At 38.7% G+C, this 22009-nt stretch overlaps 1 protein-coding gene across 2 annotated transcripts; it reads left to right on the forward strand.

Moving 5' to 3' along the window:
* The first annotated feature begins 1030 nt into the window (after nt 1-1030).
* LOC127426268 (TATA element modulatory factor-like) lies at nt 1031-21947 on the forward strand. Of its 2 annotated transcripts, none has more exons than XM_051672952.1 (17): nt 1031-1508; nt 2039-3360; nt 5073-5176; nt 5570-5696; nt 5907-6012; nt 6158-6300; nt 11414-11580; nt 11738-11894; nt 12244-12336; nt 13077-13233; nt 13414-13606; nt 16467-16536; nt 16657-16749; nt 17007-17129; nt 20199-20354; nt 21015-21140; nt 21220-21947. In XM_051672952.1, the coding sequence occupies exons 1-17, from the start codon at nt 1373-1375 to the stop codon at nt 21358-21360; spliced, it is 3414 nt and encodes a 1137-aa protein (XP_051528912.1). In that variant the 5' UTR covers nt 1031-1372; the 3' UTR covers nt 21361-21947. The 2 variants fall into 2 exon arrangements, with proteins under 2 accessions (XP_051528912.1, XP_051528913.1); XM_051672953.1 differs by having other exon boundaries at nt 20202-20354.
* The last annotated feature ends 62 nt before the right edge of the window (nt 21948-22009 follow it).

The raw sequence follows: 22009 nt of genomic DNA on the forward strand, positions 1-22009 counted from the left end.
TACAGTACCTATAAATATAGTGCAGGTCATGAAAGCAAAAGGGAAATGTTGACAAAAATGTGCTAACGAAGTCGTTTGAGTTTACTTTAAATTCTAATAATTTTCTTTTTTAAAGGAATAGTTCACCCAAAAATTTAAATTCTCTCATTGATTACTCAGACTCATGTCATCCCAGATGTGTATGATTTTCTTCTGCAGAACACACACACACACAAAAAAGATTTGTAGAAGAATTTCTCAGCTCTGTAGGTCCATACAATGCAAATGAATGGTGACCAAAATTTTGAAGCTCCAAAAAGCACAAAGGCAGCAAAAAAGTAATCCATTAGACTCCAGATGTTTAATCAGTCTTCTGAAGGAATCCAATCGGTTTTTCATGAGAAATGACCAAAACGTTACTCCTTTTTCACTATCTTGACATCTGTAGTCTCCTTGGTGATCATGATTTCAAGCTTGATTACGCTTCCTAGCACCATCTAGCGCTCTGCTGGTGTGTCAAGTGCTAGGAAGTATAATCGAGCTTGAAATCATGATTGTGTCTAGGTACTGCAATAGCAAGATTTACAATGAAAAAAGGAGTTACATTTTGGTCTGCTCTCACCAAAAACAGATTGGATCGCTTCTGAAGATAGCCTTTTGTGCTGCCTTTATGTGCTTTTTGGAGCTTAAAAGTTTTGGTCACCATTCACTTGCAATGCATGGACCTACAGAGCTAAGATATTCTTCAAAAACATTTTTTTTTTTTAGTTCTGTAGAAAGAGAGAAAGTCATACACATCTGAGATGGCATGGGGGTGAATAAATGAAGAGAATTTTCATTTTTGGGTGAACCATTACTTTAATGTAAAAAGCCGTATTTTGTTCCGTTACACTAAGTACTAGAATTTAAATATTTTATTATTAACTTAATTTAAATGTATATTATATGGACAATTTCAGTATTAACTACTATTAAATGAGTTGCATTTATTAATATTTTATTACAATAAAATTGGTGCGCTAGAAGTTGGTGACGTCGCCCTGACGTCACGTACAGGATAGGTTGATGCTACGTGGATAGGAAGTATTTCACGAGCAGGCAGAGATAATCTAAACAAAACGGTGTGTCCAACCTAGAAGATGAGTAAAACAAAGATAATATGTCCGCCGTCTGTTTATCGATATCATCGACTTTCATCTTAGCATTCGATTATGTAGACTGTCTGTTGTTTTGCGAACAGAATTAGCTGCTAAGCTAATGTGGACAGTGGCCTAATAAACAAACACCGACCTGGTTTGTGTGGAATAAACCTGTTCTTACTTTGGACGCTTTTAAGGATGTTTTGTTTTGTGTAGACGTTCATTGCATCATAACCATTCGAAAGTGGAACAATATGAGTTGGTTTAACGCGTCACATCTGTCTACATTTGCCAAACAAGCTTTGACAACTGCGCAGAAATCCATCGACAGAGTTCTGGACATCAAAGAAGAGGACCAGTGGGGTGAGACGACCGTACCGACCTTTGCTGGTAGGTTCAGTGCCAAAATGTTTAATTTAAAGTTTAAGGATAGATTGTTGGAAACAAACAAATATGCAGAGAGGGGTTGACGCAAGTGATTAACAGCATAGGAACTGTTCATTATGTCAACATTGACATGGATTGTATGCCTGATAAATGACTTTTCTGCATGCTTTACCCAAACTAATAATAAACAACAGTTTTAACCTTTATAGCCAAGTAATTTAAAATACACACACATACACACTGTTTTGCAAAACATTCTCATTAAACGGCAACTTTGTTTCCGAGAAGTAAGATGAAACCGCCACCAAAGAATATGAGGAAAAAGAGTGTGTTTGAAAGGGAGATGTTTGTTTTCTAGGTATAGACATAAAGAGAAATGCGCTGTTGCTACCTAAGATCTTGTATAGGTAGTGCATATAGAGAATACCATAATTGTAAAATGTGTTGAACCAATAAGAATATGTTAAAGTTGTGGTTTTATGCGTGCATTTATTCAGTTACACACTGTTGGCATTTTTATAAAACATTTTCAGATGCACCAGGCAAGCCGGTATCAACAGGATGGGGTATGAACCAGTGGAACTCTCCCTCAGAGGAAAGCACTAAGACTCTCCCTCCATCATCTGAGGCTATTACTAAGCCTGTCACACGGACTGTGGTTGATGAATCAGAGGATTTCTTCAGTGCCTTTCTGCCTCATGGGGACATGCAAACTGCAAACAACACTAAGGTGGTGTCTGTGCCACCTGCCAAGTCTAACCGCATGCTACGGGAAAAAGACAAGGAGAAGGAACTGGAAATCAAAAACAATGTAAGCGCTCATTCACAAGGTCAGGCAGTCCTCAATAGATGCAGCAGCCTGGAAAATGTTGAGATAAAGTCTGATGGGACAGAACTGTTGGAGCAAAAGGCATCCTCAGAAAATGTGCTGTCACAAACGGAAGCTGTTGTTTCAGCTCCAGTCATTGCACCAGAGCAAGTTGTCCAAACGGAGACCTGCGAGGACAGGACAGAATCTAATGGGGTGACTTTATCCTCAGATGTCACACTTACAAATGTACCTTTATCATCCACAGAGACTGAATCTTTCAGTGTCTTTGACAGCTCAGAACCCCCTTTGACCATTGAGACCAAGAATCCAGTCAAAACACTGTCTGTCCCTCCTAAAGAAATCCTGTTAGAATCCAAAGATGCTAAGTCAGAGGACAGACAAAGTGACACCCCGTCTCCCCCTGTAAGTGCGTTCTCTTCTGGTACTTCCACTACCAGCGACATAGAGGTTTTGGACCATGAAAGTGTGCAAAGTGAGAGCTCGGCCAGCTCCAGACAGGAGACAGCGGAAGCTAAAGCAGCGCTGCACCTGATGCAGGACTCCTTCCAGCTACTCTCTGCCTCAACATGTGGGGACTTCCCTCGTCTGGATGAATACCCCAAACTCACTGAAAGCTGCGGTTCCTCCTCAGATGCCTTTGAGCGCATTGACTCGTATAGCGTGCAGTCGTTGGACAGCCGCAGTGTCAGCGAAGTGAATTCTGATGATGAGATCCCGGGCAACCGCACTTTAGCCTCCATCACATCTGGACCCATGTCTGCTCCTGTTCAGTCAGCCCCTCAGAACAAACAGGAGGAGGAAGAATCCATGCTTGACCAATCACTGGATGATAACGAGATGGAGGAGAGTGGGCGCAGCGCAACACCTGTGAACTGTGAGCAGACGGACGAGCTGCAGGAAGGTGATCAGGAGCCTGAAACTGACCTCACACTGAGCAGCCAAAAAAACGATGCAAACGAAACATCGCTGACTACTGAGGAGAAACAAGAAGCTTCGACGTGTCAGGTTTTGGAGCTCCAAAAGGTTGGATTTAATTGTAAATATTTTCAAGGGCCAATTATGTAAGGGATAATGTACAGTCAGCTGGTCAAAATAAACCAGACAGGGTGATTAGAACCCTGACACATAGCTGAGGATTCTTGTATCACACTAAAATTGGATTATTTTGCAATTATGACCAGCTGACTATGCTTACAACACGCCTTACTACCACATAAATAATGGAGTGACTATTTGCACTAGGTGTAAATAGCACCTGCCACACAGCGTCGCTATTTGCACTCCAGCAGTCTAGTAAAAACACAATATAAGAATGTTGTATACCAATAGCATTTTTAAATAATATTTGCCATTGTAGACTTCCACATAGTAAAGCTGCAGTTAATACATGCCAAGCCTTTGATTCGTTTTTTTCTTTCAGATTTCTTTTTTTGTAATTTTTTTTTTTGTCCCCTTTTCTCCCAATTTGGAATGTCCAATTCCCACTACTTAGTAGGTCCTCTTGGTGGCGCGTTTACTCTCCTCAATCCGGGTGGCTTCTGAGACCATCAATCCGTGCATCTTATCATGTGGCTCGTTGTGCATAACACCGTGGAGACTCACAGCATGTGGAGGCTCATGCTACTCTCCGCGATCCATGCACAACTTACCACGCGCCCCATTGAGCAAGAACCACTAATCGTGACCATGAGGAGGTTAGGAGACTTTTGCTTAGGAGACCTGGCTGGAGTCACTCAGCACACCCTGGATTTGAACTCGTGACTCCAGGGGTGGTAGTCAGTGTCAATACTCGCTGAGCTACCCAGGCCCCCCTTTCTTTCAGATTTCTAAAAATTGAATACAAATTGCGCCCACTATTGTCATTGCAGTGGCGAGGGGTGTAATGACGGTGTGGTTGTGGTTTTATTTTGTGCAGACAATCCAGGTTCGATTCTGCCTTTTGTCCCACTTTTTCCAATCCTGTTTCCTGTCTCCACTACCAATATTTCCTTTAATACTGCTTATAATAATAAATCAAAATGAAGATTGATTTCTTTGCAGTGATTTGGTTATAGTGAAGGCCGGAGAGTTGAGAGAAAGGTTTGATCTGGGTACATTTAACCATGGTTTTGCTATAGTAAAATATTGTAGTAACCATGTTTATCTGGTGGAAGCTGTAGTTTTAATGCAATTGGTATTATAATGCAATTGTATATGGTGTTAATATAACCATGTTTAATTTATTGGTTTCTATGATTTTACTACAAAATACCATGATGGTGCATACTATTTTTACTTTAGTAAAACCATGGTTATTTTTTATAAGGGTTAGTTTAGAGTTAGGCAGGTGTAGGGGTTGGGGTAGGGTGTCTGGGACTCAAAATAAACACAAACACACTGCAGTGATGCCCCTATACTGTTAATTGGGGGGTTAATAGTATCTATCACTTTTTGCACTTAGTGCAAATATCCTCTGCCAATAAATAAATACATGAAATATTGATTTTAATTGAATTAATTTTATTAGGTTATGTGAGAATAAAGAGACCACAGAGTGATATGAGAGACCAGCAACTAGCACAGCGTTTTAGAAAATAAGTTGTCTGGGAAAACGTTTGACAAGTCAGAATCAAGATTTCCAGAGAGTCATGTATTTAAATGATTTTGTTGTTCTTAATCAATACATCATGTTGTACTCTGGCTACATTGTTCCAAAAAATGTTTGTTGCTTGTTTTGTTTTTTCTTATCTCCCCAGATAATTGAGGAGCTCTCTAGTCGACTAGAGAAAAGAGAATCGCAGTTACTTGTGGTCAGTAAAGACAAGGCCAGACTTGAGGAGGAGTGTGACAATCTCAAAGAGTGAGTTGAAGAACATGTAAGCGGTAGTGTTTCTAGAATGATAAATGGCTGCAATAGCTAACTAGGGCATAGAAACAGAGGAAGGCAGCAATAATATTTACCCAGCTTGAGAAAAACCGGACACTGTGTTCACATACTTTTGATAGACAAACAGATTCGTTAACAAGGAACTTGTCGCTTTGGCATACAATGACAAACCTTGGCAAAGACATATTTTTGCAGATTATTTTGCCCCTGAAGATATTATATGCTGGTTGGCAAGAACACGGGTTATAAATGCACGCTTTGAGGGTGTGGAATTACATTCTATGAAAGACTCCTTGCACAGTATGTCCACACAATAGCGTTATAAGCTATTTTTGAATTACAGTTAACAATGCATGTGTTTCACAGTGAGATGATCAGCTTGAAGGAAGAAAGCTTCAGTGTTGAGTCTTTAAAAGACGAGTTCACACAGCGCATAGCTGAAGCAGAGCGGAAAGCTCAGCTTTCCTGCAAGGAAAGAGACATCGCTAAAAAGGTATAATTTTTTTTATTGTTGTTTTACAGGTTGACTTCTTAAAATGTTGTCAGTTATTATGCCTCCTTTTACTTTTGAAGAAAGACCACAGCCGTTACATCTAGTGCAATATAGTATGGCAGTTTTTTGTGAGATGTATTCTATGATTGGTGTAGGTGTGCAAATCACAATCTTGATTACATTAAAATGCATCATATGTCATGTCCACAGGAAATAAAAGGCCTCAGAGAAGAACTGGCAAGCAGATTAAATTCAAATGAGACGTTGGAACTGATTAAAGAGAAAGAGGAACAGATCAGAGAGCTTCTTGAAGAAGGTGAGAGTTCTGGGCTGCTTTGTTCATGTGACCTGAACCCACTGACATTCATTAACATTATCATAAAACCTTTAATGTGTGATCCTGGAAAGATCTGGGTCATTGTAAAGGGTGTGTCTGTTAACTTTTTTTGTGGATTGATTAGGTGAAAAACTTTCCAAGCAACAGTTACAGCACTCCAACATCATAAAGAAACTGCGTGTGAAAGAGAAAGAGAGTGATGCACAGATTACCAAACACACCAAGAAACTTAAGGAGCAGGAAGAAGAGCTGAAACACTTGCAACAGGCAAGGGATACAGAACTCAAAGAAATATTCCAGGTTTAATGCAAATTAAGCTCAATTGACAGCATTTGAAGCATAATGTCGATTACCACATTTATTTATTTCGATTCATCCCTACTTACCTTTTAAAGAAGCAAAAATTGAGGTAACAGTGATGCACTTACAATGGAAGTAAATGGGGCCAATGTAAATGTTAAAATACTCACTGTTTCAAAAGTATAGCCACAAGACATAAACAATATGCATGTTAACATGATTTTAGTGTGATAAAATCACTTACCTTTTCTGTGTAAAGTTATATCCAATTTTATAACTTACCAACATGGTGGCATAAACCCTAAAATGACTGTATAATGATGATATAAACAACTTTGCAGCTCAAATAATACATGAGTTTTAACAAAAGATTTAATGTAAGTTGTTTGATAAAATTATAAGCTTCATATTTCTGCTTTTAAACCCTCCAAAATTTGGCCCCATTTACTTCCATTGTAAGTGCATCACTATAACCTTTTTTTTTTCAATTAACATTTTTGTTGATTCATAAACATATAACAAAATAAAAAACACAACATATATACACTGAATCAACATTTAACCCCCCAATACCCCTCCCCAATCACCAACCCCACCCTAACTCCCAACGAACACCCCTGTGTTCACAAATTGATACACAAAAAAAATCAAAAAACAACAACAAAAAAACAAAACAAAAAAATATAATATAATAATTACAACTAAATATCTCTCTCCACAGCCCCTCCCCGAGAGTCCCCCAAAAACACAAAGTAATTGCCCCACTTCCTGTCAAACAAATTCTGAACCCCCAGCCTTCTGCTTGACATCTCTTTGAAAGCAGCCACCCTCCCCATCTCCGCACACCACTCTGGAAATGAGGGTGCTCTTCCGAAATACAGAGTCTGGGGCAGAATGAAATTTGAGTGCCCAAAACGTCACATATAAAACTCTGAACCTTCAACCAAAATTCTTGTATCTTAATACACCCCCAAAAAACATGGTTGTGTCTCCATCTTCTGATTGGCATCGCCAGCAGGTGGGTGTGTCTTTAAGACCAAGCCTATACAATCTAGAGGGGTCCAGTAGAATCTATGTAAAATCTTGAATTGCATAAGGTGAACCCTTGCATCTCTAGATGCAGACTTGACATTTGTGAGGCATCAACAACAGATGAAATGAGGGACTTAGATATAAAAAAAAAAATAAAAAATCTTATGGACTGATGAAAAAAAAAATATATAGTCCCTACCAGATGGGTTCAAAAGTCTCCAAATATCTGTAAGATCAAGATATACAGGTGCATCTCAATAAATTAGAATGTCGTGGAAAAGTTAATTTATTTCAGTAATTCAACTCAAATTGTGAAACTCGTGTATTAAATAAATTCAATGCACACAGACTGAAGTAGTTTAAGTCTTTGGTTCTTTTAATTGTGATGATTTTGGCTCACATTTAACAAAAACCCACCAATTCACTATCTCAACAAATTAGAATACATCATAAGACCAATAAAAAAAAACATTTTTAGTGAATTGTTGGCCTTCTGGAAAGTATGTTCATTTACTGTATATGTACTCAATACTTGGTAGGGGCTCCTTTTGCTTTAATTACTGCCTCAATTCGGCGTGGCATGGAGGTGATCAGTTTGTGGCACTGCTGAGGTGGTGTGGAAGCCCAGGTTTCTTTGACAGTGGCCTTCAGCTCATCTGCATTTTTTGGTCTCTTGTTTCTCATTTTCCTCTTGACAATACCCCATAGATTCTCTATGGGGTTCAGGTCTGGTGAGTTTGCTGGCCAGTCAAGCACACCAACACCATGGTCATTTAACCAACTTTTGGTGCTTTTGGCAGTGTGGGCAGGTGCCAAATCCTGCTGGAAAATGAAATCAGCATCTTTAAAAAGCTGGTCAGCAGAAGGAAGCATGAAGTGCTCCAAAATTTCTTGGTAAACGGGTGCAGTGACCAACACCAGCAGATGACATTGCACCCCAAATCATCACAGACTGTGGAAACTTAACACTGGACTTCAAGCAACTTGGGCTATGAGCTTCTCCACCCTTCCTCCAGACTCTAGGACCTTGGTTTCCAAATGAAATACAAAACTTGCTCTCATCTGAAAAGAGGACTTTGGACCACTGGGCAACAGTCCAGTTCTTCTTCTCCTTAACCCAGGTAAGACACCTCTGACGTTGTCTGTGGTTCAGGAGTGGCTTAACAAGAGGAATACGACAACTGTAGCCAAATTCCTTGACACGTCTGTGTGTGGTGGCTCTTGATGCCTTGACCCCAGCCTCAGTCCATTCCTTGTGAAGTTCACCCAAATTCTTGAATCGATTTTGCTTGACAATCCTCATAAGGCTGCGGTTCTCTGGGTTGGTTGTGCGTCTTTTTCTTCCACACTTTTTCCTTCCACTCAACGTTCTGTTAACATGCTTGGATACAGCACTCTGTGAAGAGCCAGCTTCTTTGGCAATGAATGTTTGTGGCTTACCCTCCTTGTGAAGGGTGTCAATGATTGTCTTCTGGACAACTGTCAGATCAGCAGTCTTCCCCATGATTGTGTAGCCTAGTGAACCAAACTGAGAGACCATTTTGAAGGCTCAGGAAACCTTTGCAGGTGTTTTGAGTTGATTAGCTGATTGGCATGTCACCATATTCTAATTTGTTGAGATAGTGAATTGGTGGGTTTTTGTTAAATGTGAGCCAAAATCATCACAATTAAAAGAACCAAATACTTAAACTACTTCAGTTTGTGTGCATTGAATTTATTTAATACACGAGTTTCACAATTTGAGTTGAATTACTGAAATAAATGAACTTTTCCACGACATTCTAATTTATTGAGATGCACCTGTATTACACATCCTGTGAAGCGTCACTGTTGCTCTAGGGGGCTTACACACTTTTGCTTCACTATGATCAAGGACTGAGTCCATCAAAAGATTAAAGTCTCCTCCCAATATTATATCATGAGGGGTGCTATCCCTTCAAGATCTATAAAAAAGCCCTGATCATCAGCGTTAGGTGCGTAAATATTAGCCAAAATCAACCTTTGCCCCTGAATTTCTGCTAAAACAATAATGACTCTTCCTAATTTATCTTATCTTTAATCTGTTTGAGACATTTGAATTGTAGATGCTTACTTATCAATATAATGACTTCCCTGCTCTTACTTGAGCCAGCATTAAAGAAAACATTTTTACCCCATATCTTCCCAAATTTTTTAGCTTCTTGCGGGGAAAGATGCATTTCTTGAAGAAACACTATATCATATTTCTTACGTTTAAGAAAAGAAATAACCTTCCTTCTTTTTATGGGGTGCCCCAACCCATTCACATTCCACATGGAGAGAGAGAGTCCACTCATATTAACATTTTACATTTTGACATATTAGAAAAATAGATTGTGTGTCAAAAACAAAATTATAAAGACCACATTCCAACATTAGAGCAACAAACAAACCCAAACTTCCTTCAGAACAAAAAAAAAAAAACAGAAAAAAGAAAAACGTGTGCACCAACCCCGCGCACGACAGCGCCAACCGCGTCCATTCTTCCAAACTCAAACAGTCCATGTACGCCCACGAGAGCCCCCCGTGACACTTTTGCCGTCGGATTGCTCAAGTTCGGTGTTTCTATACAAATTTTGTGAGACAGAATTACACAACAGAAAATAATCTATAAAACAAACTCCATCCAATAGGCGGAATAAGCACAAAGAACATGCAGATACATCCACAAACTGTCCCGAAGGAATGTTATTTCACAAAACAAACTCCAACCGCTAGGCGGAAACAACACAAAAAGAAACAAAGAAGGCGCCCAGTTTCCTCGGACAGTCAAGTGAATGTTCAGTGAGTCAGGTCCACTCGGCTGTATTGAGAGCATCACACAATGAATTACTCATTCCATTGACTTTATGAAGGACATAGCTTGCTGTGGGCATGTAAATATTTTGCGGCCATCCTTAGTATCTGTTCTCAATTTGGCTGGGAACATCAGTGCAAAGCAACCTTCCGTTGATGTAAAAGTTTCTTGCATTCCTTGAATCTATCACGTTTCTCTCTTGTCGAGAGAAGTCTTGGAACAAGAAAATGCTGTGGTTCTTCCAAGAAAGCCTTCCTTTACTCCGCGCCTTGCGTAACACAATATCTTTATCGGATGATCTCAAAAATTTGGCCAGAATTGATCAGGGCCTGTCTCCCTCCGCGGATCTCCGAGCCAGAACTCTGTGAGCTCGCTTGATTTCCAGCTTATGGCCTGCTATGTCGAGCAGACTCTGGAAGAGCTCGTCTAGGAATTTCACCATATCTCTGCCTTATTCGTTCTCAGGAAATCCAACAATTCGGATGTTGTTTCGCCGGTTAGGATTCTCATGGTTTTCCAACTTTTTCCAAACACGCTCCAAGTCTGTCTTGGTCGCTAGCGGGTTAGCAGCTAATTCCCTTTCGGATGACTCCATCGATCCGTTTCTCGACATCCCCCACTCTTGTAACCACATAAGATCGATCGACGTATTACAGCAAGATCCTCCAAGTCAGCAACAACCTTCGCCAGCATTGCCGACATGCTCGACAGTTGATGCTGAATCTCTCCCACCGCACCGTCAAACTGAGCTCCCGGTCTGCGGCCCTGTCAGGGATATCAGCTTGAGCATGTAAGTGTCTTTTAATGTCTCCAGAGCCTGAGGATTTTGAATTATTTTACATATTGTCTAAATAGAACAGTTATGGAACAGGGTGTATCGAATCTCACCGGTTTATGACACAAAAAGTATTAAAAACTAGCAAAGTGCTTAGAGCTCACTGTTCACATGTCCGACCCTCGCATGGTGCCACGCGACTCTCCTTTTTTGCTTTTTTAAAGAAAATGAGGGACGAGTCGAAATAAATATTTGTGGTAATCAACATTATGCCACAAATGCTGTTGATTGAGCTTAACTTGTGTTGAACCTGGAATATTCCTTCAACCACCAATCCAAAGCTGTTTCATTTATAAAAGAAATAAGTATACGGTTGTAGAGTGAACTGAGTATTTGGTTGATATCAAATGTCAGCGGAATAAGAAGAGAATGCTGAGGTTTGAATATGGTGATTGTAGGTTTTGGATGGTATGGAGGAAGTAGAAAAGCAGCACAGAGAAAACATTAAGAAGCTGAACGCTGTGGTGGAGCGACAGGAGAAGGAATTGAGCAGACTGCAGACCTCCAGCGAGGAGCTCCAGGAGAAGAACCGGAGTTTGCAAGCAGCCCTGGACAGCTCCTACAAGTAAATAAAGACTATCATGCCATATACATTTAGACTTTCACAGAAGTGGACACTTACTATATCACATTATGTTAGAGTACTTATTAATGTAGTTTGCCTTTGAATATTTTCTGTCTTTCCCAATTGGTTGGTATTTGGTTCATTTTTCATTGTCTAGGGAGTTGGCAGAACTGCACAAGGCAAACGCCACCAAGGATAGTGAGGCCCAGGAGCTGGCGCTGAGCAGAGAGGTGCAAGCGAAAGAGGAGCTCAGCCTGGCATTGGAGAAAGCCCAAGAAGAGTCCCGCCTCCAACAAGAGGCTCTGGGTGATCAGGTAATTTCATTCTAGTTTTTATTTGGAATATTTCTATTTACTATTGTTTTATTTTTTTTATAATTTTATTGTATTATGGCTTTCTTAATTCTTATTTTATTTCCACTCATTTGTATAGTACTTTTGATCTACTAATATGAAAGGTGCTCTACAAATAAAGTTTAATATTAATAGTTTGTTCTTCTTGATTTTTTTTACTGGATTATGTTTGCATGGTACATCAGTAGTGTTTGAGTGAAGTTTGTCAGTTATCTTGCCTTATGCCTTGTTTTAGTTGCTGATTAATAGGGTCCATAAATGCTAGCCTTTATGTCTGTGATTTACTGTGACTTTTAATTTTTGTATTCAGGTGGCGAATCTGAGGCTAGCTCTACAGAGGGCAGAGCAGCAGCAGGCCAAGAAAGAAGATTATCTGAGGGAGGAGATCAGTGAGCTTCAGCAGGTAACTTGCATCAAAAAATCATTACTTACTGCTCCACCGTTATAGGAAATATTAGACTGTTAAATCCCAGTGGATCCTTAAAGTCTTAATGCCTTAAATTCAGTTTTCCAAAATTTAAAGTCATAAAAAGTCTTAAATATCTTAAATGATACAACAAAAGTCTTAATTTTTATTTAAAGAGGTCTTAAATTTGGGGGCAGGAAGACTCGTGATATGACCTAATGTGATTATCAAACTTCAAAAGAATACGATTTAATTAAATAAATGCATGCACTGTGTTCTTCAAAGTGAAAATGTGGCACTGTTGTATTTTCTCCAAGCATGCGGGGTCTTGTGAGTGTTTCCAGCTGTTGCAGAGCATTTCGCAATCATTAATCGGAAAATGTATCGGAAATTTATGACAAACTATCACTAAAGATCAACTGATGATGATGATGATATAGTGTTGATGAAATATGACAATGTTTACCTTTAATTGTTTATATTGTAGTACGTTGTACATTATTGTAAGAGTGCACAAATTATTTCCCTTATCTGTTTGAATGAGCAGCTGGACGCATTGAAGCGCATACATTTCAAAATAAGAGTCCCCGGTGTATTTCAAAGACTTAAACAGAAAAATTTAAACAGTTTATGTTGTTGCATTGTGAGTGCTTCCTAATATATATTGGTGATAGTGCTGATGGTCTGTTTGTGTGTGTACTGTGTGTGTGTTTATACTTGGCCTTGGTCTTCAACAGAGGTTACAAGAAGCGGAGACCAGAAACCAGGAGCTAGGCCAAAGCGTTACCTCAGCAACGCGCCCCCTCCTTCGGCAAATTGAGAACCTTCAGGCCACGTTGGGTGCCCAGACAACTTCATGGGAAAAACTGGAGAAGAACATCTCTGATCGCTTAGGTAAGACTCATTGTCTGTTTTTGCAGTTTCTCATTCTTTCATGGTTGGGTGTCAGTGGCTCATGTCACTTGTTTAAATCTGATCTCCAAACAATACACCACATATGACATCACCAGTGGTGATTTTTGAAAGCTTTGATGGAAGAATGTTTTTCATGCTGTTGTTATTCTCTCTTTTCAGCTGATGCTCAAGCCCAGCTTGCTGTTTCCGTGGAGAAAGAGCGGTCAGCAACAGAGGAACTGCATGCAATCCGAGCACAGATAGCATCTTTAGAATCCCAGACATCCCTGTTGAGGCAGGATAAGGGACGTCTGCAGGGACAGCTGGATGCAGAGAGGATGAGACGGGAAAAACTGGAGGATGACTTTAGCAGGTAGGAAGAAGGTCTTCAGCACTGGAAAAGGAATTTGCATTGTAAAGCAATATTTAAAGGGGTCATAATATGAGGAATCAAATTTTCCTTGATCTTTTGACATGTAAGAGTTAATTGTAAAAACATACTGTAAGTCTCAGAATTCAAAAATTCCTCCTCAATACAAAAAGAGCATTTATATACAGTTGAAGTCAGAAGTTTATATACACCTTAGCCAAATACATTTAAACTCATTTTTTCCACAATTCCTGATATTTAATTGTAGAAAACATTCCCTGTCTTAGGTCAGTTAGGATCACTACTTTATTTTAAGAATGTGAAATGTCAGAATAATAGTAGAGAGAATGATTTTTTTCAGCTTTTATTTCTTTCATCGCATTCCCAGTGGGTCAGAAGTTTACATACACTTTGTTAGTATTTGGTAGCATTGCCTTTAAATTGTTTAATTTGGGTCAAACATTTTGGGCCTTCCACAAGCTTCTCACAATAAGTTGCTGGAATTTTGGCCCATTCCTCCAGACAGAACTGGTGTAACGGAGTCAGTTTTGTAGGCCTCCTTGCTCGCATACACCTTTTCAGTTCTGCCTACAAATTTTCTATCGGATTGAGGTCAGGGCTTTGTGATGGTCACTCCAATACCTTGACTTTGTTGTCCATAAGCCATTTTGACACAATTTTGGAGGTATGATTAGGGTCATTGTCCATTTGGAAGACACATTTGCGACCAAGCTTTAACTTCCTGGCTGATGTCTTGATGTTGCTTCAATATTTGCACATAATTTTCCTTCCTCATGATGCCATCTGTTTTGGTTTGATCATGGTGCACCAGTCCCTCCTGCAGCAAAGCATCCCCACAACATGATGCTGCCACCCCCATACTTCACGTTTGGGATGGTGATCTTCGGCTTGCAAGCCTCACCCTTTTTCCACCTAACATAACAATGGTCATTATGGCCATTTTGTTTCATTAGACCAGAGGACATTTCTCCAAAAAGTAAGATCCTTTTCCCCATGTGCACTTGCAAACTGTAGTCTGGCTTTTTTATGATGGTTTTGGAGCATTGGCTTCTTCCTTACTGAGCAGCCTTTCAGGTTATGTCGGTATAGGACTCATTTTTTTGTGGATAGAGATACTTGTCTACCTGTTTCCTCCAGCATCTTCACAAGATCCTTTGCTGTTGTTTTGGGATTGATTTGCACTTTTCGCACCAAACTACGTTCATCTTTATGAGACCGAATGCGTCTCCTTCCTGAGCGGTATGATGGCTGCGTGGTCCCATGGTGTTTATACTTGCGTACTATTTTTTTGTACAGATGAACGTGGTGCCTTCAGGCATTTGGAAATTGCTCCCAAGGATGAACCAGACTTGTGGAGGTCCACAGTTTTTTTCCCTGAGGTCTTGGCTGATTTCTTTTAATTTTCCCATGATGTCAAGCAAAGAGGCACTGAGGTTGAAGGTAGGCCTTAAAATACATCCACAGGTACACCTCCAATTGACTCCAATTAGCCAATTGCCTAAAGGCTTGACATCATTTTCTGGAGTTTTCCAAACTGCTTAAAAGCACAGTTAACTTAGTGTATGTAAACTTCTGTCCCACTGGAATTGTGATATAGTCAATTAAAAGAGAAACAATATGTCTGTAAACAATTGTTGGAAAAATTACTTGTGTCATGCACAAAGTAGATGTGCTAAATGACTTGCCAAAACTGTAGTTTGCTAATTTGAAATCTGTGGAGTGGTTAAAAAATGAGTTTTAATTACTTCAATCCAAGTGTATGTAAACTTCTGAATTCAACTGTAAACCAGGCTGAAAGCAGCTTGTTTGGATTTTCCCTAATTTGTTAGGGAATGAGTGCCTCTACAGCAAGACTAAATAAATACCTACTTTTACATCATTGCACCCTTGGGCTGCGAGAGAACAAGATGCGCCTACTATTCCTGCACACCAAAGGGACAGAGTTTTGTCCCGGACTACTTTTTAAATGTTTTTCTATACAAACATGCAATAGACGAACTGCTTCAACTGCTTTTAAAAGGCACGATACCAAGTTATAACTCTTAAAAGTAGACCCCCATCCTGTGTCTTTCTGTTTTGAGTATAAACACGTCCTTGATGCCCTTTTGCCCCCATTTTTCAAATATCATGACTGTTTGATATTTGCAGTTTATTGTGCTGCTGTGCTTGAGTGAATAGTTTACATTCGGATGCAGTGTGTTGTGTTAACCTGAAATGTCGTTTTCTTTCTTTTTATTTTTTTTTTTTTTTTATAGTGCTGGTTCATTCTTTTCCGATGGAGTTTCAAACATATATGGCTGTATTCGAGGGGCTGCATGATGTTAGCCAATCATAACAGTAGGCATTTACATTGAAGTTTAAAGGAGACACTAAGGCCTAAACCGAGCGTTTCAGACAGAGGGCCAGATACAGTGAGGAAAATGATCATATATTACTAAATTATGACTGTATTGGTGCATAAAAAACTTTACATTATAATTGGACATCAGGATAAATAATAAAAAAAGAGTATGTCATGACCCCGTTAATATTAGTTTATTTGCTTGGGAAAATACATTTAATTGATGGCAAGACTGGTGAATGTATGGATAACAATTATTTTAGTTCACATAATACAAAATAAATTTATTTCTTTTTGATTTTGTGGCTATGGCAAGAGTAATTCGTTTGAGATGGAGAAACAAAGAACAGAAACTTTTCGTAGGAACAGGGAGTTTTGGAAACAGAATAATATGTCTGTTTATGGTACTGTCAAGATACATTAGTGTGTTTGTATCTATGTTCTGTATGTTTTAGTGACTGTTTACTTTTACTGTACTCTCACTGATTTCTGTATGTTTAGGGAGCGTGTGGAGCTAGAGAATCTTAAAGGGGAACACAGTCGATTGCTGGAAGAGGCCAAGAAGGAGAAGGTACTTTCTGACCCTGTTTACACCTGATATTAAGATGCATTTCGGGAGGTCCGATCACAAGTGGTCACACACACAAAAACACACTCATTCTCAATGTCTGCATTATTTGGTCCTCTTTAGTTGCTTCTCACCAACCAACTGGAAATGGAGAAAATGAAGGTGGAGCAGGAGAAGAAGAAATGCTACCTTGCACAAGAGGCCCTTAAAGAAAAGGTTTGTCCTGTGTTTTGCGTGGAAAGACTGTTAATTATCCTTTACCTCCAAAATGAAAGCAACCGTTGTATATTATTAATAACTGACTGTTAAATATGTTTGCATGTATTAAGAGTAGACATTACTCACATCATAATTTGCAGTGTAAAATCAACAGTTGTGAAGCTGAGTCTTGATCTGAGATTAACTGAATCCCAGACTATTTATTATACGGAACCCAGCTGAGGTGAGGCATCTCTGTGTTTTTATGTCAACAGGAGAGGAAGTCTTTGAGTCTGTCTGTGAGTGATGCTCAAACTTCCTCCACTCCCACACTGTCCCGCTCCAGTTCCATTAGTGGGACTGAGCACACCGGCCTGCCTTCTGCACTTTTCTCACAGGTGCACTTATCTCACACCCCCATCCACTCAGCTCATTTATAGTGAGATCTCGCAGTGAGTCTTTTCTCCTCCCAAATGATTGATCACCTCACCTGTGCTGTATGGTCATGTATGATCAATGCAGTCTCTTACAAAAAAACAAACAAGATTTGCATTTGCATTTATGCATTTGGCAGATGCTTTTATACAGTGACATTGCATTTACGTTTCGTTCATATACACACACACACACACACACACACACACACACACAGTTGAAATCAGAAGTTTACATAAACTTAGGTTGAAGTCATTAAAACTAATTTTTTTTAACCACTCCACAGATTTCAAGTCATTTAGGACATCTACTTTGTGCATGACAAGTAATTTTTTCCAACAACTGTTTATAGACATATTATTTCTCTTTTAATTGACTATATCACAATTCCACTGGGTCAGAAGTTTACATACACTAAGTTAACTGTGCCTTTAAGCAGCTTGGAAAATTCCAGAAAATTATGTCAAGCCTTTAGGCAATTAGCTAATTAGGCTAATTGACTAATTGGAGTCAATTGGAGGTGTACCTGTGGATGTATTTTAAGGCCTACTTTCAACCTCAGTGCCTTTTTGCTTGACATCATGGGAAAATCAAAAGAAATCAGCCAAGACCTCAGAAAAAAAATTATGAAGCTCCACAAGTCTGGTTCATCCTTGGGAGCAATTTCCAAATGCCTGAAGGCACTACATTCATCTGTAAAAACAATAGTACATGAGTATAAACACCATGGGACCACGCAGCCATCATACCGCACAGGAAGGAGACGAATTCTGTCTCCTATAGATGAATGTAGTTTGGTGCGAAAAGTGCAAATATAAGAAATATTATTTTATTATATATATATATATATTATACAGGGTTGGGAGGGTTACTTTTGAAATGTATTCCACTACAGATTACAGAATACATGCTGTAAAATGTAATTTGTAACGTATTCCGTTAGATTATTCAAGGTCAGTGACGTATTCTAAATACTTTGGATTACTTCTTCAGCACTGGTAGATTTTTTCACTTGTTTTGACTATAAAAATTCTGCCAGTACAGTAAGACAAAATACACATGTTAAAAATATATTCTCTGAAAAACCTAAATATCTTATACAGTGTTGTTTCTAAAACAAGATTTATCAAATTGATCTTGTTTTAAGGAATTTTAGATATTTTTACAGGAAAACAATAAAAAAATTATCAAGAATACGATTTTTGCCCTAATATCAAAGGTCTTACTAGAAAAAAAGAAATTATGATCCAGCGTGAATTTTCTTGATAAAACAAATATGATCGTGCCTGGTAACATGCATGTAAAATGGTTAGAAATAGCATTTTAGCTTAGCATAAAGCTGACAGTTTACACAAGGTTTATTTCTATTTCTTCTGCTTCAAACTAACTTCTCTGTCTGCTCGTATGAATGTAACACATCATAAGAAAGTGTTTCACCGCTGTTCAAATGCACTTTGGATTGCATCATTTATATGTATAAATGTTTTCCATCTGAAAGGACTAAATATTAAATGAAACAAATGACAGTAAAATGCAAAGTAATCTGTTCAGTAATCAAAATACTTTTTGAATGTAACTGTATTCTAATTACCAATGATTTAAATTGTAACTGTAGTGGAATACAGTTACTTATATTTTGGATTTTAAATACGTAATCCCGTTACATGTATTTCGTTACTCCCCAACACTATGTGTGTGTGTATATATATATATATAAAGAAAAATATTTAAAATTGACTGTAAATATATTCTCCTGAGACCCGAGCGTGACTGCTGTGTGCATTTTCCATTTCCCTTTTTGATTTGTAACTAGTAGCACCTAATAAACAAGCAAAAAAATAAATAAATTAAACATTAAATAAATATGTTTCTAGAGCAAATAGTTTTCGTAAAAATGAATGTCCACATATGTGGACAGCGAGACTACGTTGTGAAATTTTAAATAACTCTAAGCTATAGAAAGTCAGATTTTTTTCATCAAATTATTTATGTTTCCAGGAGTGTTGGTTATTCATGTTTTTGAGATGTTACAGACATTACAGCTGATTTTCTGTAAAGCTGAATAAATAATTATTATTCAAAGTAATGTCCATCATCATCCAATCACTGCCAACCATGTTAAAATAAAATGCAGCATTATAAAAATCTGAATCTATTTATTGATTATCATTGTCCCATGTCTGCCAAACATGTTGAGTGGCCCAAACATCATCTGCAGCCTGAAACTGAACTTTTGGTTGGATTTTAGGATTGAATGCACTTAGCTGCATAGAAAGAGATGGGATGCTCCCTTGCTCACTGTTTAGTGAATGACTTAACCTCCAGTGTGCTGTCTGTCTGCACTGGTCTCAGAACAGTTCAAAATGCACATTATTTTCATCCTAACTCCATATTAAGCCTCTGAAAGCAACATTTTTCAGCTTTTGGATGAACCCATTTATTCTCAATGTGAAAATGCACAGTAGATATATAGGAATGCATTTGCTAATGTCAATGAATAGAATCGTATTGCACAGAGATAACAAAATTAAACATAAAATGAATATTAAAATGAAGCTAAATGACCCACAGATTTGTTACAGTTGAAAGTTATTCGAAATAACTAACATGTTTTTTCTACTTTTGAGGAAATGCGGTGCTAGTGTCCACATATGTGGACAGCATGTTTATCAGCGTGCTGATGCGCGTAAAATTTACATATTTTTTAAAGCGGCATATCAGACGAAACTAGAGACTACTCTTTACAACCAAATAGGTTTCAATGAAATTTTTTTTACGATTTTTCTTAGCTGTGGCACTTTTGTTGGCGCTGCATCTGTAGGAGCGCTTCAAGGAAATCGACGGCATGCTGTTGTGTCACGTGACTTGGTGCAGCAGAAGTTAACCCTTTAAATGACAGTCTAGAGTCTTGTGAACAGTATTCAGTTGGTTTTTATTTAAATTATGCATCGAGTATAACAAAGCCAGAATACAACGTCCACGCATGTGGACGTGGGGTCACACAATCTTAAAGTTGACTGCATTTTTTTCAGCAGGAGGATTCCCTTGACCTTTCTTTCAGCAATATGACTATGTCCATCAGTGGGACTAACTTGTATGAGGCAGCTCGGCTGGGTGGTGGATCAAGTATTATTGAGAGCCTGCAGTCTCAGCTCAAACTCAGAGAGGGTGAGATAGCCCAGCTGCAGGTATGTCTGGCTGTTCCCTTTTGTAGTTTGTTCTAATTGTAGTATGACATACTTTATGCTTACAACCAATTTTGGGAAATTCTGAATTTACCTTAGTGTGCTGATTCAGTAATTTACCTTGGTGTTTACAAAATAAATGTTTATGAATGCTTTAATATATCTAACTTTCGGGGGGCCTGGGTAGCTCAGTGAGTATTGACGCTGACTACCACCCCTGGAGTCACGAGTTTCAATCCAGGGCATGCTGAGTGACTCCAGCCAGGTCTCCTAAACAACCAAATTGGCCCGGTTGCTAGGCAGGGTAGAGTCACATGGGGTAACCTCCTCGTGGTCACTATAATGTGTGGTTCTCGCTCTCGGTGGGGCGCGTGGTGAGTTGTGCATGGATGCCATGGAGAATAGCATGAAGCCTCCACGCACGCTACGTCTCCGTGGTAATTGACGGTCTCAGACGCAACTAAGATTCATCCTCCACCACCTGGATTGAGGCGAGTCACTATGCCACCACGAGGACTTAGAGTGCATTGGAAATTGGGCATTTCAAATTGGCGAGAAAAGGGGAGAAAATCACAAACAAAAAATATCTATCTATCTTTCAAGTAACTGAATATTGCATATAGTCATTTACTCTCAGTTCCTTTTGTAATCCTCAATGCTCAGTTGGAGATTGCTAGTCTAGAGAGAAGCCGCACTGTGATGGCAGAAGAGCTGGTGCGATTGACCAATCAGAACGATGAGATAGAGAGTAAAGTGAAGGAAATTCCCAGACTCAAAGTGCAACTGAAGGTAGGTATAAAGGACTTAAAGGTTAAGGACTTCCGTCCTGCTAGTTTAAACACTGATTAAATGTGTATGCGCATTACAGGATTTAGAGCAGAGACACAACACAATCCTGCAGATGTATGGAGAGAAGGCAGAAGAAGCAGAAGAGCTGCGTCTGGATCTACAGGATGTGAAGAACATGTACAAAACGCAAATTGATGAACTTTTAAAAAATCAAAAATAAACTCTAAAAACAGTCTCAAACATGATTACTGTAAACCGAGCTTTACAGTAGGAGTTACTGTGCTTGCACAATTGCACATCTCAGCATTGGTGATTAAAAACAAACAAAACAAGTAAATGTTTTTTTGCTGAGAAAATTTCAACATATTTCAAGGGTTTTTAATCATTATAGGTATTTAAGACATGATTCCTTTCGCAGTTGTGGCATTTAAAATTTCTTCTAATCTTCATCCTCTAGTGTGCCGTTGACCATCTCTTTACATTGTGTAAACAATTAAACATGCTTTCCAGATTACACCAGGTCACCACACATCCTGAAGGTTCACCTCATTTCTCCCACAACCCTAAGTTAGTAGACTTTAAATTATTAGTTAAGATTTGCACATATTTATCTCTAATCCTCATGCTGATTGAGTTGTGAAACGAAAGATGCTTGAGTGAGGGAAATGTTTCGCTCTCATATTCAATGAGATATTATGATCTTTGTAAATGTCATACAATGGCTTTATAATGTCATTAAAGTACGGACTTTAAGATATCATCAGAATATCTACAATATTATGTGTAAATAAAGTGAGATTTACTGTATGTATTGGTGCAGACACATGCATGAATCTCTGTTTAAATCTGTTCTTTTCTATATGGATATT

Source organism: Myxocyprinus asiaticus, chromosome 35 (assembly GCF_019703515.2).
Source record: "Myxocyprinus asiaticus isolate MX2 ecotype Aquarium Trade chromosome 35, UBuf_Myxa_2, whole genome shotgun sequence".
NCBI classification, from domain to species: Eukaryota; Metazoa; Chordata; class Actinopteri; order Cypriniformes; family Catostomidae; genus Myxocyprinus; species Myxocyprinus asiaticus.

Bases quoted from the DNA above. Each gene is read 5' to 3' on its own strand.
- LOC127426268 (XM_051672952.1), top strand. From the start codon at position 1,373: ATGAGTTGGTTTAACGCGTCACATCTGTCTACATTTGCCAAACAAGCT. The intron at 5,177-5,569 runs GTGAGTTGAAGA...TGTGTTTCACAG, and splicing joins GAGTGTGACAATCTCAAAGA to TGAGATGATCAGCTTGAAGG. The intron at 6,013-6,157 runs GTGAGAGTTCTG...TGGATTGATTAG, and splicing joins CAGAGAGCTTCTTGAAGAAG to GTGAAAAACTTTCCAAGCAA.